The 19,641-nt window shown below is 37.8% G+C and overlaps 1 protein-coding gene across 1 annotated transcript; it reads left to right on the top strand.

Moving 5' to 3' along the window:
• The first annotated feature begins 4,748 nt into the window (after positions 1 to 4,748).
• On the top strand, positions 4,749 to 16,593 carry LOC127161902 (SLAM family member 9-like). Its single transcript, XM_051104663.1, has 4 exons — positions 4,749 to 4,785; positions 5,836 to 6,159; positions 12,450 to 12,743; positions 16,337 to 16,593. Exons 1-4 carry the CDS (start codon positions 4,749 to 4,751, stop codon positions 16,591 to 16,593), a joined length of 912 nt encoding a protein of 303 aa, XP_050960620.1.
• Positions 16,594 to 19,641: the final 3,048 nt, after the last annotated feature.

The raw sequence follows: 19,641 nt of genomic DNA, 5'->3' as shown, positions 1-19,641 counted from the left end.
ACACACAAGGATGATAACATGCAGAAGAAATCAATCAAATCAATTTAGTAACGTTATTAGCACATTGTCTGTGAAGCGGCTGCAACTGTTAATAAAACTGTTAATAAAACAGAATACAAACCCATGATAAAAATGCAGGTGTGCTTGAGATTCAGTACAGCAGCAATCACATCCTGTCATTAAAAAGAAAACAAAATAAACACTATGAATGATTGCTGTCTCTTTAAAACATGACATACATCTGACACACATCAGATCTACTCCCTCCTTTACAGTCAGTTAATACTTTTTTTTCTTTTACTCATTTTAGACCAACGGTTCTTAAATCCAGTCGTCGCACCCCCACCGCTCTGCATATTTAGCATGTCTCTCTAAGTTCAAGGAACACTCCACTTTTTTTGCTAATAGCTTAGAATAGATCATTGAATCAGATTAGACTGTTAGATCGAGCGAGATGCTAACGGTCTAATCTGATTCAATGATCTATGCTAAGCTATTAGCAAAAAAAGTGAAGTGTTCCTTTTACGCACATGATTCTGATAACCAGCTCCTTAAAAGTGAGCTCCGTGCATGAACTATGTTCTGATTGACATGGTCCTTTCACAGTATTCATTGTTCCCTACTCCCTGAGCAGGGGAAATCAATTAAAGTTAACTTTACTTCGGAACGTTCATTAATGGATTTGCGCTGCGCCGCTACCTGCAACGTCTTCACACAAAAACGAATCTTACTAGAGAAGTGTGAAGTGTGACATAAATGCATCTGGAAATAAATACAATTTAAATTTATTTCTCACACGCAATAATGACCTCTAATTGGAACATACAGTGCCCTCCACTAATACTGGCACCCTTGGTAAATATGAGCAAAGACGGCTATGAAAATAAATTTGCTTTGTTTATCTTAATGATCTTACATTCAAAAAATTCTCAAATTGCTTACCTTTCATTGAAGTAAAACAATTAAAAGTGGGGGAAAACTTACGTTATGAAATAAATGTTTTTCTCATATGCATGTTGGGCACAATTATTGGCAACCTTAGAAATTATAATTAGTAAAACATCTCTGATGTATATTCCCATTCATATTTGCAGTTATTTAGCACACTAGAATGACTAGGAGTATGATATTGTCCAGCAATAACGTCCTGTTTCAAAGGATTATAAATATGAGGAGCACAAAGGCCAAATTTCCTTAATCATCTATCACAAGGAATAAAACCAAATAATATAGTTCTGATGTGCAGAACAAGATTGTTGAGCTTCACAAAATAGAAAGTGGCTGTAAGAAAAGAGCTAAAGCATTGAAAATCCCAATTTCCATCATTAGGACAATAATTGAGAATTCAAATTAAACTAAAGATGTTACAAATCTGCCTGGAAAAGGATGTGTGTCTATATCGCCCTAATGCATGGTGAAGAGGAGAGTTTAAGTGTCCAAAGACTCTCCAAGGATCACAGCAGGAGAATTGCAGAGATTAGTTGAGTCTTGGGGCCAAAAGACTAAAAAAAAAAATAATTCAAACAGCCCCTACGTCACCACATGTTGTTCAGGAGGGTTTTAAGAAAAATCCACCTTGCTCTTCCAAAAACAAACTCCAGCATATTCAGTTGTCAGACACGACTTGAATTTAAATGGGACTGGCTTCTGTGGTCAGATGAAACTAAAAAAAAGAGCTTTCTGGCAGCAAACACTCAAGATAGGTTTGGTACAAAAAGTACCCCATGCCCAAATATACTGCTGGATCTTTAATGTTGTGGGTTTATTTTCCTGCCAGAGGTCCTGGACATCTTGTTCAGATACATGGCATCATGGATTCTAGCAAATACCAACAGATAAAAAATCTAAACCTGACTGCATCTGTTAGAAGTTCTATAATAAGCTGTGGTTGGATCCTCCATCAGGACAATGATCCAAATCAAACATCAAAATCTACACAAAAATATGTCACTGAGTATAAAATGAAGCTTCTGCCATGGCCGTCCCAGTTGCCTGACCTGAACCCTATAGAAAATGTGTGAGGTGAACTGAAGAGAAGAAGCACCAGCATGGAGCTGGGAAACTAAAGGATCTGAAGAGTTTCTGTATGAAGGAATGGTCTCTGATCTCTTGTCAGGTGTTCTCCAAACTCTTCAGGCATTAAAGAAGAAAACACAGAGCTGTTATCTTGAATAAAGGACGTTGCAATAATTGGGTGCCAATAATTGTGGTCAACATGAAATAGAGAAAAACATTTATTTCATAATGAGATTTTCCCCCTGCTTTCCATGGTTTTACTTAAAATGATAGGTTAGAATATTGTGAATTTTTTGAATGAAAGATTAAAAGGATAAACAATGCAGATTTATTCTTACAGCCACCTTTGCTCATATTTACCAAGGGTGCCAATATTAGTGGAGGGCACTGTATACGCTCACTTTGAACTGGAATCATGGAGGAAAGTCCACTTCGCAGGGCACTTGCGTTCGAATAGAACAAACGTCGTAGATATACATACGAAATATGCAAAACAGTGGGAATTGAGAACCGCTGTTTTAGACTATGTTTACGAGGTCACCCATCAACAACAGTCATTTTGACATAATGTCATGTGCATTTGTCCATTGGAGTGAGAAAGATAACTTGAGGAGCTAAAGTTACTGCCACGCTGACCTGAAGTGGCATTCTGGCGTGGCTCCCAAGCGTCGGATGCCTGTGTTCACACAGTCGCTTCACAGACTGCTTACTAGTAATGTTGCCCAATTAATTACTGTTTTGCATCTTATCGTGTGTGTAAAACAAGACAATAAAAGGTCAAAACCTACCTCATCTGGCAAAAAACTCCAAATGAGGAAGATGTGTGATGATATGATAAGAAAGTTGCGTGCGACGGCTCCAAAGTTCATTTGCCAAAAAAGCCAGACAGCTACTAAGTTAACGTTACATAAACATTTTTTGCAACATTTAACAACATATTATTTACCACGGAAGAGTAAAAACGGGTTTCCCACATTCGAAAGCGACTTTAAAATGAAATTTTGACCTAGCAGCTCTCCACGTCCTCTCTTCACTATTTTCGCGCCGATAAGCCACAGAGGTTCTTGTTCCCACAATGCAAAGCGTAATTAAAAAAATATGGAAAAACACCTGTAAAAGCTAATACTGAAAATTCCTTCAAATGATTACGGTATATTGTATTGTATTTTTATGGATTTTTTTACAGTGTAGCTAATCAAGGTCTTCAGGATCAATAGAAACTTCCAAGCAGGTGTCAGTAGGAGCTGGTTGGAGCTAAACTCTGCAGAGCTGCGGTCCTCCAGGAATTGAGTTTGAGACCTCTGATTTAAATCGTATTTATTTACAGATGCATTTATGTCACACTTCACACTTCTCTAAGTTTCGTCTGTGAAGACGCTGCAGGTGGTGGCATATCGCAAATTTGTGAATGAATGTTCCGAAGTGAAGAAAACTTCAACTGATTTACTGTGCTCAGGGAGTAGGGAACAATGAATACTGTGTAGGTACCATGTCAATCAGAACACAGTTCATGCACGGAACACACTTCTAATGAGCTGGTTATCAGATTCAGGTGCCTTAACTAAGAGAGACATGCAAAATATGCAGAGCAGTGGGGTGCAAGGACTGGAATTAAGAACCGCTGCTATCCACCTTATTTTTCCCATAAGAGTGGGTGCAGCCATTTGTGTGTCTGGCTTCTGGTCTCATCCACTTCCAGCTATTTTTAGCTGCACAAAAAGCTTGTTTTGCTGCTTGATATTGCAAACTGGTGTGTCTTACCATATTATTTTAATGTATTATCTTAATTATGAACACACTGGTTTGTAGTGCAAACTGTTTTACCATTTACTGCACTTCGATATTCTTCTCGTTATTTCCCTGTGGTGGATTATGAACCGGACGTCTACATTACCAGAAAACAGCTTACTTCCACATTGAAAAATAAAGTGGATACCAGTGTTGGGAAGTAACTAGTTACATGTAACGGAATTATGTAATTTAATTACAAAATAAATGTAATTGTAATTAGTTACAGTTACTGAGAAAAAAAAAAAAATGAATTAAATTACAGTTACTTTTGAAAAATGCCAGTGATTACAAAGGGGATTACATCTGATTTTTTTTTTTTTTACATACACCCACCTCCAAATACAGATTTAATTGACTTATTTCAAAAATTGCATTGACTGCTCTAAAATGAGACACCAATGTTTCAGGAGTTTAGGACACAGAATAGGACACATGCTTATTGGGTTTAGGCATAAACTTTATTTTTTAAGATTAATTGTTTTTTTCCAAGGCATTGTTAGATGCCAGTGTTTCCTGTCATAGCTATGTGAACATTTGATTTCAAACCCAGTATCATAGCTATTCAACTATTTATGATTTCAAATCTTTATTTAACCTCAGAATGATCTCGAAGTAAATAAGAGGTGTTAAGTCTGAATTCATAGTGGCTGTGCTTTAAATTAAAGTATTACACACTCTTAAAAATGAAGGTGCTTCATGATGCCATAGAAGAACCTTTCTATAAAGAACCTTTAACATCTGAAGAACCTTTCTGTTTCACAAAAGGTTTTTTGTGGTGAAAGAAGGCTCTTCATATTATAAAAAGGTAAGAAAGAGATGGTTCTTTAAAGAAACTTTGACTGAATGATTCTTTGTGGAACCAAAAATGGTTCTTCTATGACACCACTGCGAAGAACCTTTTAAAGCACCTTTCTTACTTTTAGTGTGCACGGCTCTGTGGAATGCTTGATTTTGATTTGGCAGTTTTGGCATTCCAAGGTATGTTATTCCCTGATAACAACTGGTAAAAGCTAATAACACAGACTCATCCGGGCAAGTTAAGTTGGTGCTATATGCTTAATAGTTTTTCTTTGCGTTTGGTTAGCTAATAAAATATTAAAGCTCAATTCACAATTTCTTAATTCTGTCATCCTGGTATCGTGGACTCTCTCTATTGTTTCATACAAATACAGCTGCTGCCATTTTTTTTTTGTACACTGTAATGGATTATAAGATAACTAACAAACTAGTACTACTTAATTATTTATGTGGTGAAATGTTGTGTAAGAAAAGTGGTATGACTATACTGTATCCCTAAAATGTCTGTCTAGTTTGAACTTGCCTTGCCAGCAACTGATTTCTTCATGGAAGCTTTGCGTTCAAATATTTCAACTCAGATCAGTGTTTCGTGTCGAATTATTTTGACATGAAACATCTAAATAATCTATCAAGCAGCTGTGTAATAAGTGAGATAATGTACATCCAGCCAGTTGTTATCGCAAAATAAAGATGTATATTATCCCTTACTTATTATAATCTTAATTCAAGTGATGAAGGATTTTGAAAGTCTGACAGTAATCAGTGTTGAGTGCTACTGTAAGGTTAAATCTGCCTGGTTTAAATGTTTCTAAATGATTAACAGTTGAAAATATTAGAAATTTTGAAAAGTAATCAAAAAGTAATAAGTTACTTTACTTTAATAAAGTAATTGAAAAGTTACACTACTTATTATATTTTAAATCAAGTAACTTGTAATCTGTAACCTATTACATTTCCAAAGTAACCTTCCCACCACTGGTGGATACACACAGTGGGGTAACAAGCTAACAAGATAACAAGACACACCTGGGAAGACTAAACTTTGTCTAATATTTGTCACAAAAAAGCTCCAGCTAATATATTTTAATGTGAGCACTGAAGAGTGCTATAATTAATGTTGTTGTTGGGTAGTCTTTTTGTTAGCTTTAACAGATGGCAATAGAGGTTCCAATGTTCTGTAGTTCCAAAGTTCATTTAGCTGCCAAATAACTGTTCCTTTTTGTTCCTCAGGTGTGTTTGGTGTTGATACAGATGCAGTGCAGCCAGTGTCAGTGGTGGAGGGAAAACCTATCACTCTACAAACTGATGTAGATACTGTAAAAGAGATAATATGGAAGTTTGGAGAACAAGGTATATTCATAGTCCTTTTAGATGGCGATCAGATCTCATATCCTAGTGATATTGATGACCGATTTAAAGGCAGACTGCAGCTGGACAAACAGACAGGATCTCTGACCATCACAAACACCACAACCACAGACTCTGGATTTTATGAAGCAAGAATTATGGCAGGGCCAAAGGTCCAAATCAAGAACTTCACTGTTACTGTCTACTGTAAGTAACTTATGTATTTTAATTTTCTGATATATATATATATATATATATATATATATATATATAGTTCATATTCATATCATATTTTATTAATATTTCATTTTAGAACTAATTACATTATAAAAATATTTGGAGTTTAATATTATTTTTAAGTAGGGATGACGTATGGAGTCATATAATTATTTTTTTATTTTTTGTACTTTATTATTATTATTATTATTATTATTATTATTATTATTATATATAACATTGATCTCTCTGTAATTGGGGGGCAACTAAGACCAGATTTATACCAGATTCACACATACTCAGAGTTTGAGCAATGCAATCTAAATATTTACATTACACAATTATATAGACTGCATTTATTCAGAGAACAGAAACTGTCAGTCAGGTATCATTCATTACTGTGGACAATAAACACTTAGAGTTCCTTAAAAACCTTAATTAAATGAAGGAGAAAAAAAAAAAAATAATAATAATGTAACCCCCTTATAAGGGAAGTTTATATATATATATTATATATATATATATATATATATATATATATATATATATATATATATGCTCCTGACACATATAATACATCCATTAAATACTTTTACTTCAAACTCGCTAAATTCCAGTGTCAGCCTAACCAGAAATACCAGTACTTACATAGAAACCTATACAAAGTAGCTAGAAAGAAATGCTCTTTTAAAGAAATACGTCAGATGGATTTAGAGGCTTTTGCATCTGAACTCTTCATATAAAGTAGCTTTACATCAAAGTAGATGAGTTTCCCTTAGGACTATTTACTTATATTTCTTATTTTATAATAGCCCTATAGGTTATTACTGACAACAGGTTAACAGAACAGTCTTCTTCAAATTTTCAAATAGGTATATTGTACGAAGAGCTCATATACGTGTGTGTGTTCCCCTTTAAGGAACCCCTGCGTGAAACACAAATGTTTGATTGATGTGCACTTGGGAGAAAACGTGGGTTTTGCTGTCTTTTTGATTTACATTTAGTTGACTGGATGTATATTTGTTGAATTACACTTCATTTTCTTCACAAGTTAATCCACAGGATTCAAGACAATAACTTTAACTGTACTAATCTCATCAAATTATATAAATCATATTGATTTTAACTCTATTTATATTCACGTTGAATCAAATTGATTCTGTAACACCTTTTTTAAAGATCATTTTGATCTTTTTAACCACTACACAGACAAGCAACGAGCAGCGAGATTCGGGTTGCTGAAGGGTTGGTTCTGATTGAAATCTATCGTTAAAGGAGAAGTCCACTTCCAGAACAACAATTTACAAAAAATTTACTCAACCCCTTGTCATCCAGGATGTTCATGTCTTTCTCTCTTCAGTCGTGAAGAAATTATGGTTTTTGAGGAAAGCATTTCAGGATTTTTCTAAACTTTTATGAGTAAATTATTTGTGAATTGTTGTTCTAGAAGTGGACTTCTCCTTTAATAACCACAAAACGTAAGTTATACGATTTTTGTTCGTTTAAAATTATATTTTGTTCAAGTATTTGAGTTTACGCAGGAAGTGTGTTAACTATTTGTTTAGCAATCTGTTTCTGGTTGAAGACATCGACGCCTGTGATGAGAGCCAGCACTCTCAGTTAGCAATAGCTGTCCAATACTACTGCCCTGCTGAGCTTGCTTTTGAAGTAAATCGCGTTGCAGCACGTTGCTCATTAGGGACTTTAAGCAGTAGCCATGGATGGAACGACAGCGGCATTCCGACGTCATATTGCACGTTCATGACTTTAACTTACACTTCTTGACGTTCTACTGTAGCCGTCTACTACGGGAGAACAGCTGGTTTGTGTTGTGTCCGTTGCGCGATAAACTCAATAAAGAGTCTAGACACAGGTGGGCATTTTTCTTCTTAAACTTTACTGACCTGTCAGTAGCAATAACAGCGGGGAATGCTTTTAAGGAAAAAGGGGTTGGCCAACTAAACTCGAACTCAGTGTCAATACAAGAGTGGCCAACTATTCTATATATTCCTGAGTTCTATCTCACACAATACTTTACACTTTGCTACTTCCGGTCATCGTAGCCGTTCCATTGGAAGCTGTTGCTTAAAATCCCTATTATCTGTCCTGGTGCGTGAAAGAGGAATCAGATAGCCATTTGAGCCACCAGAAGCGCTCAGAAGGTCCTCTGACAGCGAGGGACAGAACGAGACACTGGATAGTGCACCCCACCGGGAGTGTTGGGTGTTCCTTCGGCTACGAGGGACAGACGGCCGCTTGTGGTAGAGTGTGTTTGCCAGCACCGGGAGACGATCATTACAGCTTAACCCTTTAACGTGTACGATCACACCGGTGTGATCATTCTTGACAGGTCCCTGGAGCGTACGATCACACGGGTGTGATTCGAACGTTCAGCGCATCAAGTGATCAACTGCTGAATTCAAATCTGCTTTGGCTGGCGCAGAGCCAGATCAGACGCGCTGAGCGCTTGTCAAATTATCGCAACTATTTGGTGTTTTCAACCATATAATGCTTATTTTAAGTTCCAGACATTTAAATGCACATAAGTCCTAGAAAAATGATGCATTTATAGTTTGCATAATGCATGCCGATGTCTATGGAAGCGGCAATAATGATCTTTACAAATGTAATTTGCTGACATGTTTTATTGATATCATATACACATTGTGTAGGTAACTATAAAGTTTACTCTGCTCTTCTCCCAGCTCACCAGAGACTTACTTTAATGTTTTTCGGGAGGAGAGGATGAATTTGCGCCTTGTAAATTCCACACCTCGGATTCAGCGTGAACTAACATGGCTGCACCCATCACTCGGCATAGATCAACTAACACGCTCATTATAAAAACAACGGGGTTGGGTACGAGTGTGTGTGAGTGGGCCCACGTTCTTTATATTCTGATTATTCATATAGTATTACAAGTTTAATGTTACAGTTCATAAGACAATGAAAAGTATTACTCTTTGTAACGGCGACTCGTGAGAAGCGTGATAGATCCAGATGCGAGCTTTATTGAACACAACGTAGTCAAGACAGGCCGGGTCGATCTCCAAACAAACAGTAATATGTAGGGCAAGACAAAAGCAAAATCCAAATGAACAGGCAGAAGGTCAAAATCCAAGTGAGCAGTCCAAAGTAGCAAAATAAACAGGGAAATTAAACTAGACAAACACTTGGTAGAGCTCGCACAGGCAAAACAATACTTCACGAAGTCCTGTTTGGCATGGTCCTGCTTATATGGCTGCCAAACAGGAAGTAACCATAGAAGCAGCAGAGGGAGCGGTAACAGTCAGTCAGTGGCTGAGGGCTCCCTCTGCTGGCGTGGCGTTACAGTCTTATACCTTGGTTGCATCAGTGCACTTGGTAGTAAGTGAGTTAAGTGAATTTAATATTTCACTGGGGATTCACACATTGTGATGTTGAGAGTGTGCACAAAGTGCGCCATAAACAAGAAACATAAAGTTCATTGAAACTCATTGATTTGAGTACATTTTCTATGGAAGCCCGTTTCCCAAAAAAATATTGCGACTTTTTATCTCACAATTCTGACTTCTCCGAATTGCGAGATACAAACTTATAAAGTCAGAATTGCGAGATATAAACTTGCAATTGCGAGAAAAAAAGTCAGAATTATGAGATAAAAAGTCACAATATATATATATACAGTTGCAATCAAAATTATTCAACCCCCTTGACCTGCAAGACATTTTGATCCAGAGAACAAAATTTTGTGAAAACAATTCAACAAAGGCGTCAGTACACTATTGGAGAAAGTTTGTCATTACACATTTGAATAATTCTGAGAACGTAAGTAAGTAATGTAAGAAAAAAAAAAAAAAATCAAATTGGCTCTAAACGTTCATCTTCAAAATTATTCAACCCCCAAAAGTAAAATTTGGTGCAGAATCTTTTATTCTTTAAAACCACCAATAATTGCTGCGTGAAAGTGCTTGGAAGCTTCTGTCTTCTCTCTACTGCAATCTTGGCCCATTCCTTGCTTAAAAAGCTTTCAGATCACTGATAATCTTTGGTTTTCACATTGCCACTGCTTTAATCAAATTCAACCAAATATTTTCAATGAGAATTAAATCTGGAGACTGAACAGGCCACTCAAAAACATTCTATGACTGATCCCTGAACCAAGCTTAAGTAGATTTGGATGTATACTTCGGGAAGATTGTCCTGCAGGAAAGTCCATTGATCATCAGCTTTAGTCATTGCACCAAAAGCATCACAATTCTTGCCAAAATGGCCTGATACTTCAAAGAATACATGATATCTTTCATACGGTCATGTTTTCCACTTCCTGCTACAGTAAAACAACCCCATAACAGGACTGATCCACCTCCATGTTTGACGATGGAGATGGTGTTCTTCTGCTTATAAGTTTTGTCTTTTTTGCTCCAGACATGCCGCTGATCCACAGGTCAAAATAGTTCTAGTTTGGTCACATCACTCCATGAAACATTCTTTTATTCCATTTCAGAACTCCACAGGTCTATCCAAATGAATTTTAGCATGTTCAGATCGGCCTTTTTGTTCTTTTTGGTCAAGAGTGGTATTCGGCAAGATGCCCCAACATGAAGGCCATACTTGTCTAGTGTTCTTTTCATACACTGCTTTGAAATGTTTTTCCTCGTTTCATCGGGTCGTATTGCAAGTCTTTGGCTGTACATTGCAGGTTTTTCTTAGTTGCTCTGATCAAACATTTTATGATATTGTGCTTTTTTTGTTCAACTCCCTCAAAGGTTTTCTGGTACAACACACTTCAAACTAAGGAATAAGGCTGCCAGATGCGTCTCTAGGAACTTTTAATGTCTTGGAAATCTTAATGTAGCCTTAGACTTTCTAATAAAATAAGGCAATTTCTTCTCTATAGTTTTTGTGAGAGCTCTGTTGACTGTGTCATATTAGCGACTCAACTTCAGCACACACCTGGGCTAACCGTATGAATGTGTCACACCCCAAGCTAATTCTGTTTTTTAATAAAGTTTATAAAGGCTTAATTGTGTTTTAAGACAATTTTGTTCCCTACCATAAAAAATAAGTGACTTAAAATGGCAATGTTGAACAGGGGTTGAATAATTATGACACAGGTGTGATATTAAAAAATCCTATAACTCAAAAACATTACATTCTATATTGACATTATAACTTTTAATATGCCATTAAACTGTTGTAGATGCAATTTTTATAAAGTCCTGGATCTTCAGAAAAGCTTGTATTTGTAAAGTACTGCAGTCTCTGGGGGGTTGAATAATTTTGATTGCAACTGTATATATATATATATATATATTTTTTTTTTTAATTATTTAGTTGTGGAAATGGGCTTCCATAATTTCCCTAAGGGGATATTTTGTGTATTTCATTCTGTGTATTCATATTGTACATTCAGTTTTACTATATGTACCTTTTCATTTTAAATTTACCTATTGGTTATTATTAGAATGTCTCTACTGATCACTGATTATTCATATTTGACATTTATACAGTCTGGCTAAAAGCCATCTCGGTCAAAAATGAGATAATGATACTGAGTGAATGCTCCTGACACATAGTACACGTCCATCAAATACTTTTACTTCAGACTCGCTAAATTCTAGCCTCAGCCCAATCAGAAGTACCGGTACTTACATAGAAACGCGTCAAAGAAATGCGTCAGATGGATTTAGGGGCTTTTGCATCTGAACTCTTCATATTATATATATATATATTTATATATATATATATATATATATATATATATATAGGTATATAGGTATAGATAGATAGATAGATAGATAGATATAGATATAGATATATAATTATATCTTGTATTTTCCTTATTCCCCTTTTTCTGTTTGCAAATAAATCATCATCGCTGTATAATTTTATCAGTTTATTTAGTTCATATCCCTAAACTGTGGTATCAGAGTAGGGGCCTAAATTCATAGTCGAGAGACACCAATTAAAGGAACCTGGTGCTCCGCCCTTCAGAGTTTAGGTCAGACCAGCCTAAGAGGGCAGGGGTGCTATAATAATAATAATAATAATAATAATAATAATAATAATAATAATAATAATGACTTTAAAATATATAATTTCAACATTTACTCGTTACTCTCCCTATCCAGTCCTTTTACAATTTTGTACAATTTTAAGTTAATGAAATGATCAACATTATTTTCAAACATAACTAACTAAAATAATGTTTGCAATTTAAAAAAAGTTTAATTAAATATTCTTTTTAATACTGCACCATGTATTTAGAAGTTATTAATATCATTATTTTTGTTTTCCAGCTTGTCTGCCTGTTCCTGACATCAGAGACAACAGAGACTGTGCTTCATCACAATTATCACACCAGAATTGTTCATTGTTGTGTTCAGTGGTGAATGTGAGTGATGTGAGTCTCTCCTGGTACAAAGGAAACAGTTTATTGTCCAGCATCAGTGTGTCTGATCTCAGCATCAGTCTCTCTCTACCTCTGGAGGTGGAATATCAGGATAACAACACCTACAGCTGTGTAATCAACAATTCGTTCACTAACAAGACTCAACATCTCAACATCACTGAACTCTGTTACACATGTGCAAGTATGTTGGTATTTATATTAACTTTGATTAACTGAGCTGATCTCTCAGTTGCAGTGCTGAGCTGCTGACAGATGTTTGATAGTGTTTGTTTTAAATCAGACGTACAGATTGAGTCACAATAAATGGCTAATTTTGTCCATTACAGGTCAGGGTCACTTCTTGTTTTATATTGTGCTGATGTCTACTGTTGCTGCAACTCTGTTGATTTTAGCTGCAGTCGGGATGATCTGGATCTGCAGAAAATGCAGAAAAACAGACCAAGAAGGCAAGTGTTTCCTACTGCTGATGTATCTGTTGTAAAATTTATATTATTGGCTTTAAAATAATGTGCAAAATGTATTTCAGAGAAATCAAATCTCAAACATTGGTTTATTTAGTGTTTAGTGTTTATTAACTCTATCATTAATGCTAAAACAGTTCAGTCTCATGAAGCAGAGATAACGTATGCTGACCCGACATTCTACAAAAGAAAAGCAAAGAAATCGGTAAGAATGTATTTTTGTGTATAGGGTGTTTTTGTGTAAATTTACTTCCCATATAGTATCCTCCTAATCAATGGCAGTAACATCCATTTTTTTTTTATTATTTATTTATTTTTATGTATGATATATCTTGTATTTTGTAATGTTTGCTTATTTTGTTGTGTCTTATACTTTGTCAGTTTAGGTTGTGTTAAGAGATAAATGACACTTAGATTCAAAATAAAATTGAAAAGTAAAAAAAAAAAAAAGGCCCAGTGGTTTGATAATTTTTATGCATTATCAAATCAACATTAAACTGCTAAAATGAATTGATATGCAAGTGAATATGTGGAAGTAAGACAGATGATCAGTAATGTTCTTTAATAATACATTTGTGAACATGCTTGTTTTCTTTCAGAAAGTTCAAGAACAGGAAGAGGTGGTTTATGCAGGAGTTGCTGTGAGACGCTGATCTAACATTGTGTTTTAGGATTTGCAGTTTTCTACTGCTCAAATATGGGATATAATATATGTTCTATATGCGAATATAAATATAAGCAAATTAAATATTGCGCAGAAGTGCAATCAAGTATGGCTGCTTATTTACTCTGTGACATCTGATCTGCCTCACAGGGTCAATATGGTAGTTAGAAATGATAGGGGTGGGCTATAATGATAGTGACGTAATAGACGTCTGAAAGTGGAATTGTTCTGATCCAACCTGATCTAATGACAATTGGTAAATTTTTGATGCGGTTGCACTAATTTGTATGATTTTGGCTAGATTGTATATATTTTACAATTCGTATGAATTTGTAAGAATGACGTACACCCAACCCCGCCCCTAAACCTACCCGTCACTGAAAGCGTATGAGTGAGGTTGTACGAATTCGTACAAATTAGCCACCTTGTAAAATACGTACGAATTGGTCATGAAATAGTATTGTCTGATCCCATTAACTGTGGCTGTTTTAGAATCACTGTTTATATTTGTATAGTTTACATCTTTAGAAAATCATACAAACATTTTGCCATAGTTATTATGTACAGACAGTCCTGTGCATCTCTCTTGATGGATCCAGAGGGTCCAATACAAGAGCTCTCTTTTTTCTTTGCTATGACCCTTTATTTTGTAAACATTCTTAAAAAGTTCTCTTTTTTATCGCTTTGTGCTTCATTCCTTTTGTACTATATTTAAATAAAGGTGTTGATATATTCTCTGGTGTTATTATTGTGATCTGTATGGAAAGCACATTATTGCAAACACCAACCCAACACAACATATGTTTTTGAACACACGGCTTCCAGAAAACATTGTTGTGGCCCCCCTAACCCTCTGGGCCCATGTATGCAGATATGATAAAATCCTTTCTTTATCCAGATTTGACTAATAATAATGCAGAAACTGACACTTACTAACTAAAAAAAAAAGAAAAAACAGTTAATAAAAAGTTGTCCTTAATAAAATCAAAATATATATTATTTCAGTATATTATTTTGACTAAAAATAATGTTCCCAACAACTGCTGAATACACAGCCATGTTTATATATACAGTGCCCTCCACTAATATTGGCACCCTCGGTAAATATGAGCAAAGGCAGCTGTGAAAATAAATCTGCATAGTTTATCTTTCATACAATCATTGTATGAAATGATTGTATGACAGTCTGTACTACTTCCTGTTTCCTGTTTCCTGTGCTGCAGAGTGGTGTGCGTTTGTAGCTTCCTGGAGCTTTGTTTTTCTGTAGAAATCTTACTATTACTCTCTGTTGATTAACGTGATAAAATATAGCTTGATTCCCACCAGATTTCTGATAGTATCCATCACGCTAGTCTGATTGAACTGATTGTTCGCTTTTATTCTATAACCGTGAGTGCAACGCCGTGCTGTGCATTAGCATTCCGTTTGCCGGTTAGCCTGCCATTCGTGTTTGCATTTAGGTTTTTATTCACGTCTACTACCGCTTTACTTTTTGTTCTCTTGCTCTCGTTGATTGTTAATTTTTATTCTATAACTGTGCGTGCAGCGTGCGTACACCGTGTTAGCATTCCATTAGCTGGTTAGCTTGCCATTCGCGTTTCCTTTCTCGTTTCTATCCGCGTCTACTGCAGTATTCCTTTATTTCTCTCGCTTTGTTGTGTTCTCCCCCTGCCTTTCTCTTCACGAGTTCATCAAACAACAGTGGTGAGTTGAAATCCTTCTACAACCACGGTGAGTAATAGCTTCTTCTCCTTTTATTGTTGTCTGCACCGCTTGCCACATGTATAGCTTATTTATCTCTGTCGGCAGTAAGGGACTTACATTTGATAAATGCAAGGAAATAAGTTAGGCTGACAGAGAAGATTTCAGAACTAGAGACACGCATCCAAACTTTAATAGAGGATAGTAAGAATGTGAAGGCCTTAGATACAGCTTTGGATGCAACTAGCCCGGGAATCCTGTACATTGTTCGGTTCTGATAACTGTTTGTGTATCATTAGCCACCCTTTATAAGATGTTTGAGTTCTATGTTTTGTGTCCGGTCTCATCTATGTGCATGTGTTTTGCTGCCTTCCTGTGCTATCATTGTGGATTATATTAAAGACTCACCTTATTACCAAGATTTCACCTTATCCTTGTGCGAACACGTCCTTCCTACACGTGTTGTGACAGAAGACCAGCCCAGCAAAAGGACCTTTAAACAAAAGTAAGCGGCATGCTTCCCCATGTTTTTGTTTTCTGTTTTTTGTAAGTTTTGGTTTTATTTGTTTCATTATGAATGAGCGACCATGAGCCCATCAATGAGCCCATCATGTCCAGGTGTGAGAGCCAGCAACATCGCTTGTGACGGAGGAGTTATCAGTGGAGCACGAGGATGCTGAGAAAAGCCACGCCCACTGTACCTCCGCTGGGGGTGAGCTAAAACTGGAACTGGGACTAATGGACCTAATAAATATTGAGGAGGATATATATGCAGACATGCCCCCTCTTATTCCACCATCATCAGAACTGTCAATTGATACTGAACCCTGCCCTGATCTGTTTGCCTGCCTAAATTTACCACCAACCCTCCCTCTTTTGCATCATCCACTCATCCCTACCTCAGCCACACCACCTCTGTCTCCTGGCAGCCTCTTTGCTCACCCTCAGCCCACCATCTGTTCGCGGACAACGACACCAGTGACTCTGCCCCGGCTCCTGGCTCCCTCATCTCAACCGTCACCTGTCTCCCCACCAGCTCCACTGGGCTCCCTTCCGGCTCCACCTTGGTTGGTCGTTGTCCTGCCATCACCTCAGGACCTACCATCATGGCTGCGGCCTGGATCTCACTTGGCTCCTCCTGCTCCGGGTCCCTTTTGTCTCCACCCGGCCCCTCCCGCCGAGTTTTTGTTATCCTCCTCCCATGAGTCCATCCTCTGCCAGAGCCTACTCCTACACTGACTTTCTGTTGCCATCCCACGTCCACTCCTTTGTTTTTGTTTTCTTCTACGGCGCAAGGTCCCGCCTTCCAGGAGGGGGGAGTAATATCACCCCCTGTGGACTGTTTATGTTGGTTTCTTCCTCTTGTGCCCATATTTGGTTCTTCCTGCTTTCATTGTGTCAGGATTAGTTTACTCATTTCATCTGTTTTGTGTATCGTTAGCCACCCAAGTTGTTTGAGTTCTATGATTTGTGTCTGGTCTTGACTATGTGCACGTGTTTTGTTGCCTTCCTGTGCTATCATTGTGGATTATATTAAAAACTTTTGTATTTCACCTTGTTCTTGTGTGAATACATCATTCCTAATAACACTTACTCAGTGATGCACCCACTGAGCAACCTGATGAAAGTGCTGTAGTTATTGGCGATTCTATTGTATGGAACGTGAAAATAGAAACACCAGCCACCATAGTCCAATGTTTACCGGGAACCAGAGCGTCTGACATCTTAGCAAATGGCCTGGCAAATTTTAAAAGTGCTGGCTAATGTTAAATGAGATTGTAAGTCATATTCAGAGTTCAGCTCCAACCCTAATAAAAAAACTTACCTGCTTGTAGCTTCCTAGTAACCCTTCAGACCTTGAGTAGCTTGTTCAGGTGTGTTTGATTAGGTTTGAAACAAAACTCTCCAGGACCGACATTTGCCATCCCCAGCATATAGTCTTAGAGTTTGCACTTGACTAACTGGGGCCCAGGTCAGGAAGCAGCTGCCTCACGTCACCAAAATCAGTTAATTCTCAGCACATAGAGACCCTTTCACCTAGATATGATGCTATAGAGGAACAGACTGTGTCTGTTCCCCGATCTAAAAAATACAATAAACGTTTAAACCAATTTAGGAGTAACAATCTAATTGATGTTCAACAAATAAAAAATGTACATAATACAGAGAAACAAGTGATAAAGCTTGGCCTATTGAATATCAGGTCCCTTTTTACAAAAGCATCATTGATCATAACCTAGATGTGCTCTGTTTGACAGTAACCTGGCTAAAAACAGATGATTACATTATCCTAAATGAGTCTACTCCCCAAGATTACTGTTATAAAAATGAGCCACGTCTAAAGAGTAAAGGGAGAGGTGTTTCTACAGTTTCTCAGAGAACGAGTTTCATGTATAACTCATTTGAGGTAATGGTGCTTCATATAACATTATCCAGAGAAACAAGTGTCAATGTCCCCCGTGACATCTGTACTTGCTACTGTATACAGGCCACCATACAGACTTTCTTAAAGAATTTGCTGATTTTAAGTTAGTGTTGGTTACAGATAAAGTCTTAATAGTGGATGTAAGTGTTGTTTCTGAGATGTTCTGTATATTTGTTTCATAATTAATTCTTTGTAATTAACTCCTTAATTGAAGAGAGCTACAGTGGGTGACTTTAACATCCTCTCAGCTCTCAGGCGGCGCGGCCTCTGGAGGGTACTCAGGCTCTGGAGGACTAGATGGGACCAGCGAAGACGTGGGAGGGCTGGACAGGACCAGCAGAGACAAAGGATAGAGCCTAGAGAAATCACCACCCATAGGGATCGTCAGATCCATAATGTCCCTCTGGCACATGTGGCTTGCCATATTAGAGGCATGCGGCCTAGAGCGCGGAGCAGAGGCAGGCTGACTTGGGCGCGGGGTGGCGGCAGGCCGACTTGAGCACGGGGCTGCAGCCGGAGTCAGAGAGCGGGCCGCAGTTTCTGGGCTGAGGATGAGGGAGGAGCTCTGGAGGACTTTGGAAAGCAAGGGAGGAACGGAGGGAGTAAGCCTCTTGGAGCAGCAGGTGAAGGACACTGGCTGGTGGTGAGCTGGAGTGTCCGCGTGTTTTCGGATGGGGGGAAGATTTGAATCCTCCACATCGACATAGAAGTTGGAGATACTGAGAGCAAGGACATAGTTAATAAATTCCACTACAGGTCTGCGGCAATCATCAGGAGTCACGGAACAAAACAACTTGTCGTCTTTTAGCCCCATCTAAAAACGTGTTAATCATCGAGTCGCTCCAGCTCACCAGATGTAACACGCTCAGAAATTCCTCCACATACTGCTCCAAAGGCCTGTCCACCTGCTGGATGTTGTAGGGCAGCGTTTCTCAACTCCAGTCCTCGCGCCCCCCCCCACTATGCTAATTTTGAATGTATCTCTTATCACGTACGGCAATTGTTCTATTCGACTGTAAGTGCCCTGCGAAGTGGACATCACCTGGATATTCCGCCATGATTCCGGTTCGAAACGAGTGTATACGTTCCATTCAAAGGGCATTAAAGAGTGCGAGAGGTGAATTTAAATTGTATTTATTTACAGAGGTATATGATGTCACATTTCACACTTCTCTAGTAAGTTTCGTCTGTGTGTGAAGACGCTGCAGGCAGCGGCGCAGAGCAAATCCATAAAGGAACGTTCCGAAGTGAAGCAAACTCAGGGAGCAGGGAGCAATGAACACTATGTAGGGATCATGTCAATCGGAACACAGTTCATGCACGTAGCTCATGATAACGAGCTGGTTATCTGAATCAGGTGTGTTAACTAGAAGAGACACGCAAAATAAGCATAGCGGGGGGGGCGCGAGGACTGGAGTTGAGAAACGCTGTTGTAGGGTATCAGAGCGAATCAGACAAATGGAAGATTCGATCAGAGCATTTGGTTGAAACCAAAGAGCCAAATTCCACAAAGGGGCCCAGAACCACATCATAAATCTGTCCAGGATACCCTGGCGCCAGCCAGCCTGAAGTAAGCCTAACCAACTAACTTTCACAGCTTTGAACAACTTGCAACATTAAAACAAAAGAACACAATTATTGATAATCCCAACTCAGGAAGGAGATTGTCAATATTGGGGTGAGAAACCCAAGATTAATGGTCAAAGATGCAGCACATCAGGACCATCACATGAGGAAACTTTGTTGGGTGGTGCTCCCCCACCCAAGACAAGAACCAGACCAAGTTCCTTCTAAATTTTTTTTAGCTATTGGTTTAACCATTGCTTTT

Source organism: Labeo rohita, unplaced genomic scaffold (assembly GCF_022985175.1).
Source record: "Labeo rohita strain BAU-BD-2019 unplaced genomic scaffold, IGBB_LRoh.1.0 scaffold_769, whole genome shotgun sequence".
NCBI lineage: Eukaryota > Metazoa > Chordata > Actinopteri > Cypriniformes > Cyprinidae > Labeo > Labeo rohita.
This window is presented reverse-complemented; position numbering and strand designations above follow the sequence as displayed.

What these genes read in the sequence shown, in the direction of transcription:
- LOC127161902 (XM_051104663.1), top strand. Translation starts at nt 4,749, where the DNA reads ATGCTTGATTTTGATTTGGCAGTTTTGGCATTCCAAG. An exon ending in GGCAGTTTTGGCATTCCAAG is followed by an intron (nt 4,786 to 5,835) that starts GTATGTTATTCC and finishes TTTGTTCCTCAG; the next exon opens with GTGTGTTTGGTGTTGATACA. An exon ending in ACTCTGTTACACATGTGCAA is followed by an intron (nt 12,744 to 16,336) that starts GTATGTTGGTAT and finishes GCTCACCCTCAG; the next exon opens with CCCACCATCTGTTCGCGGAC.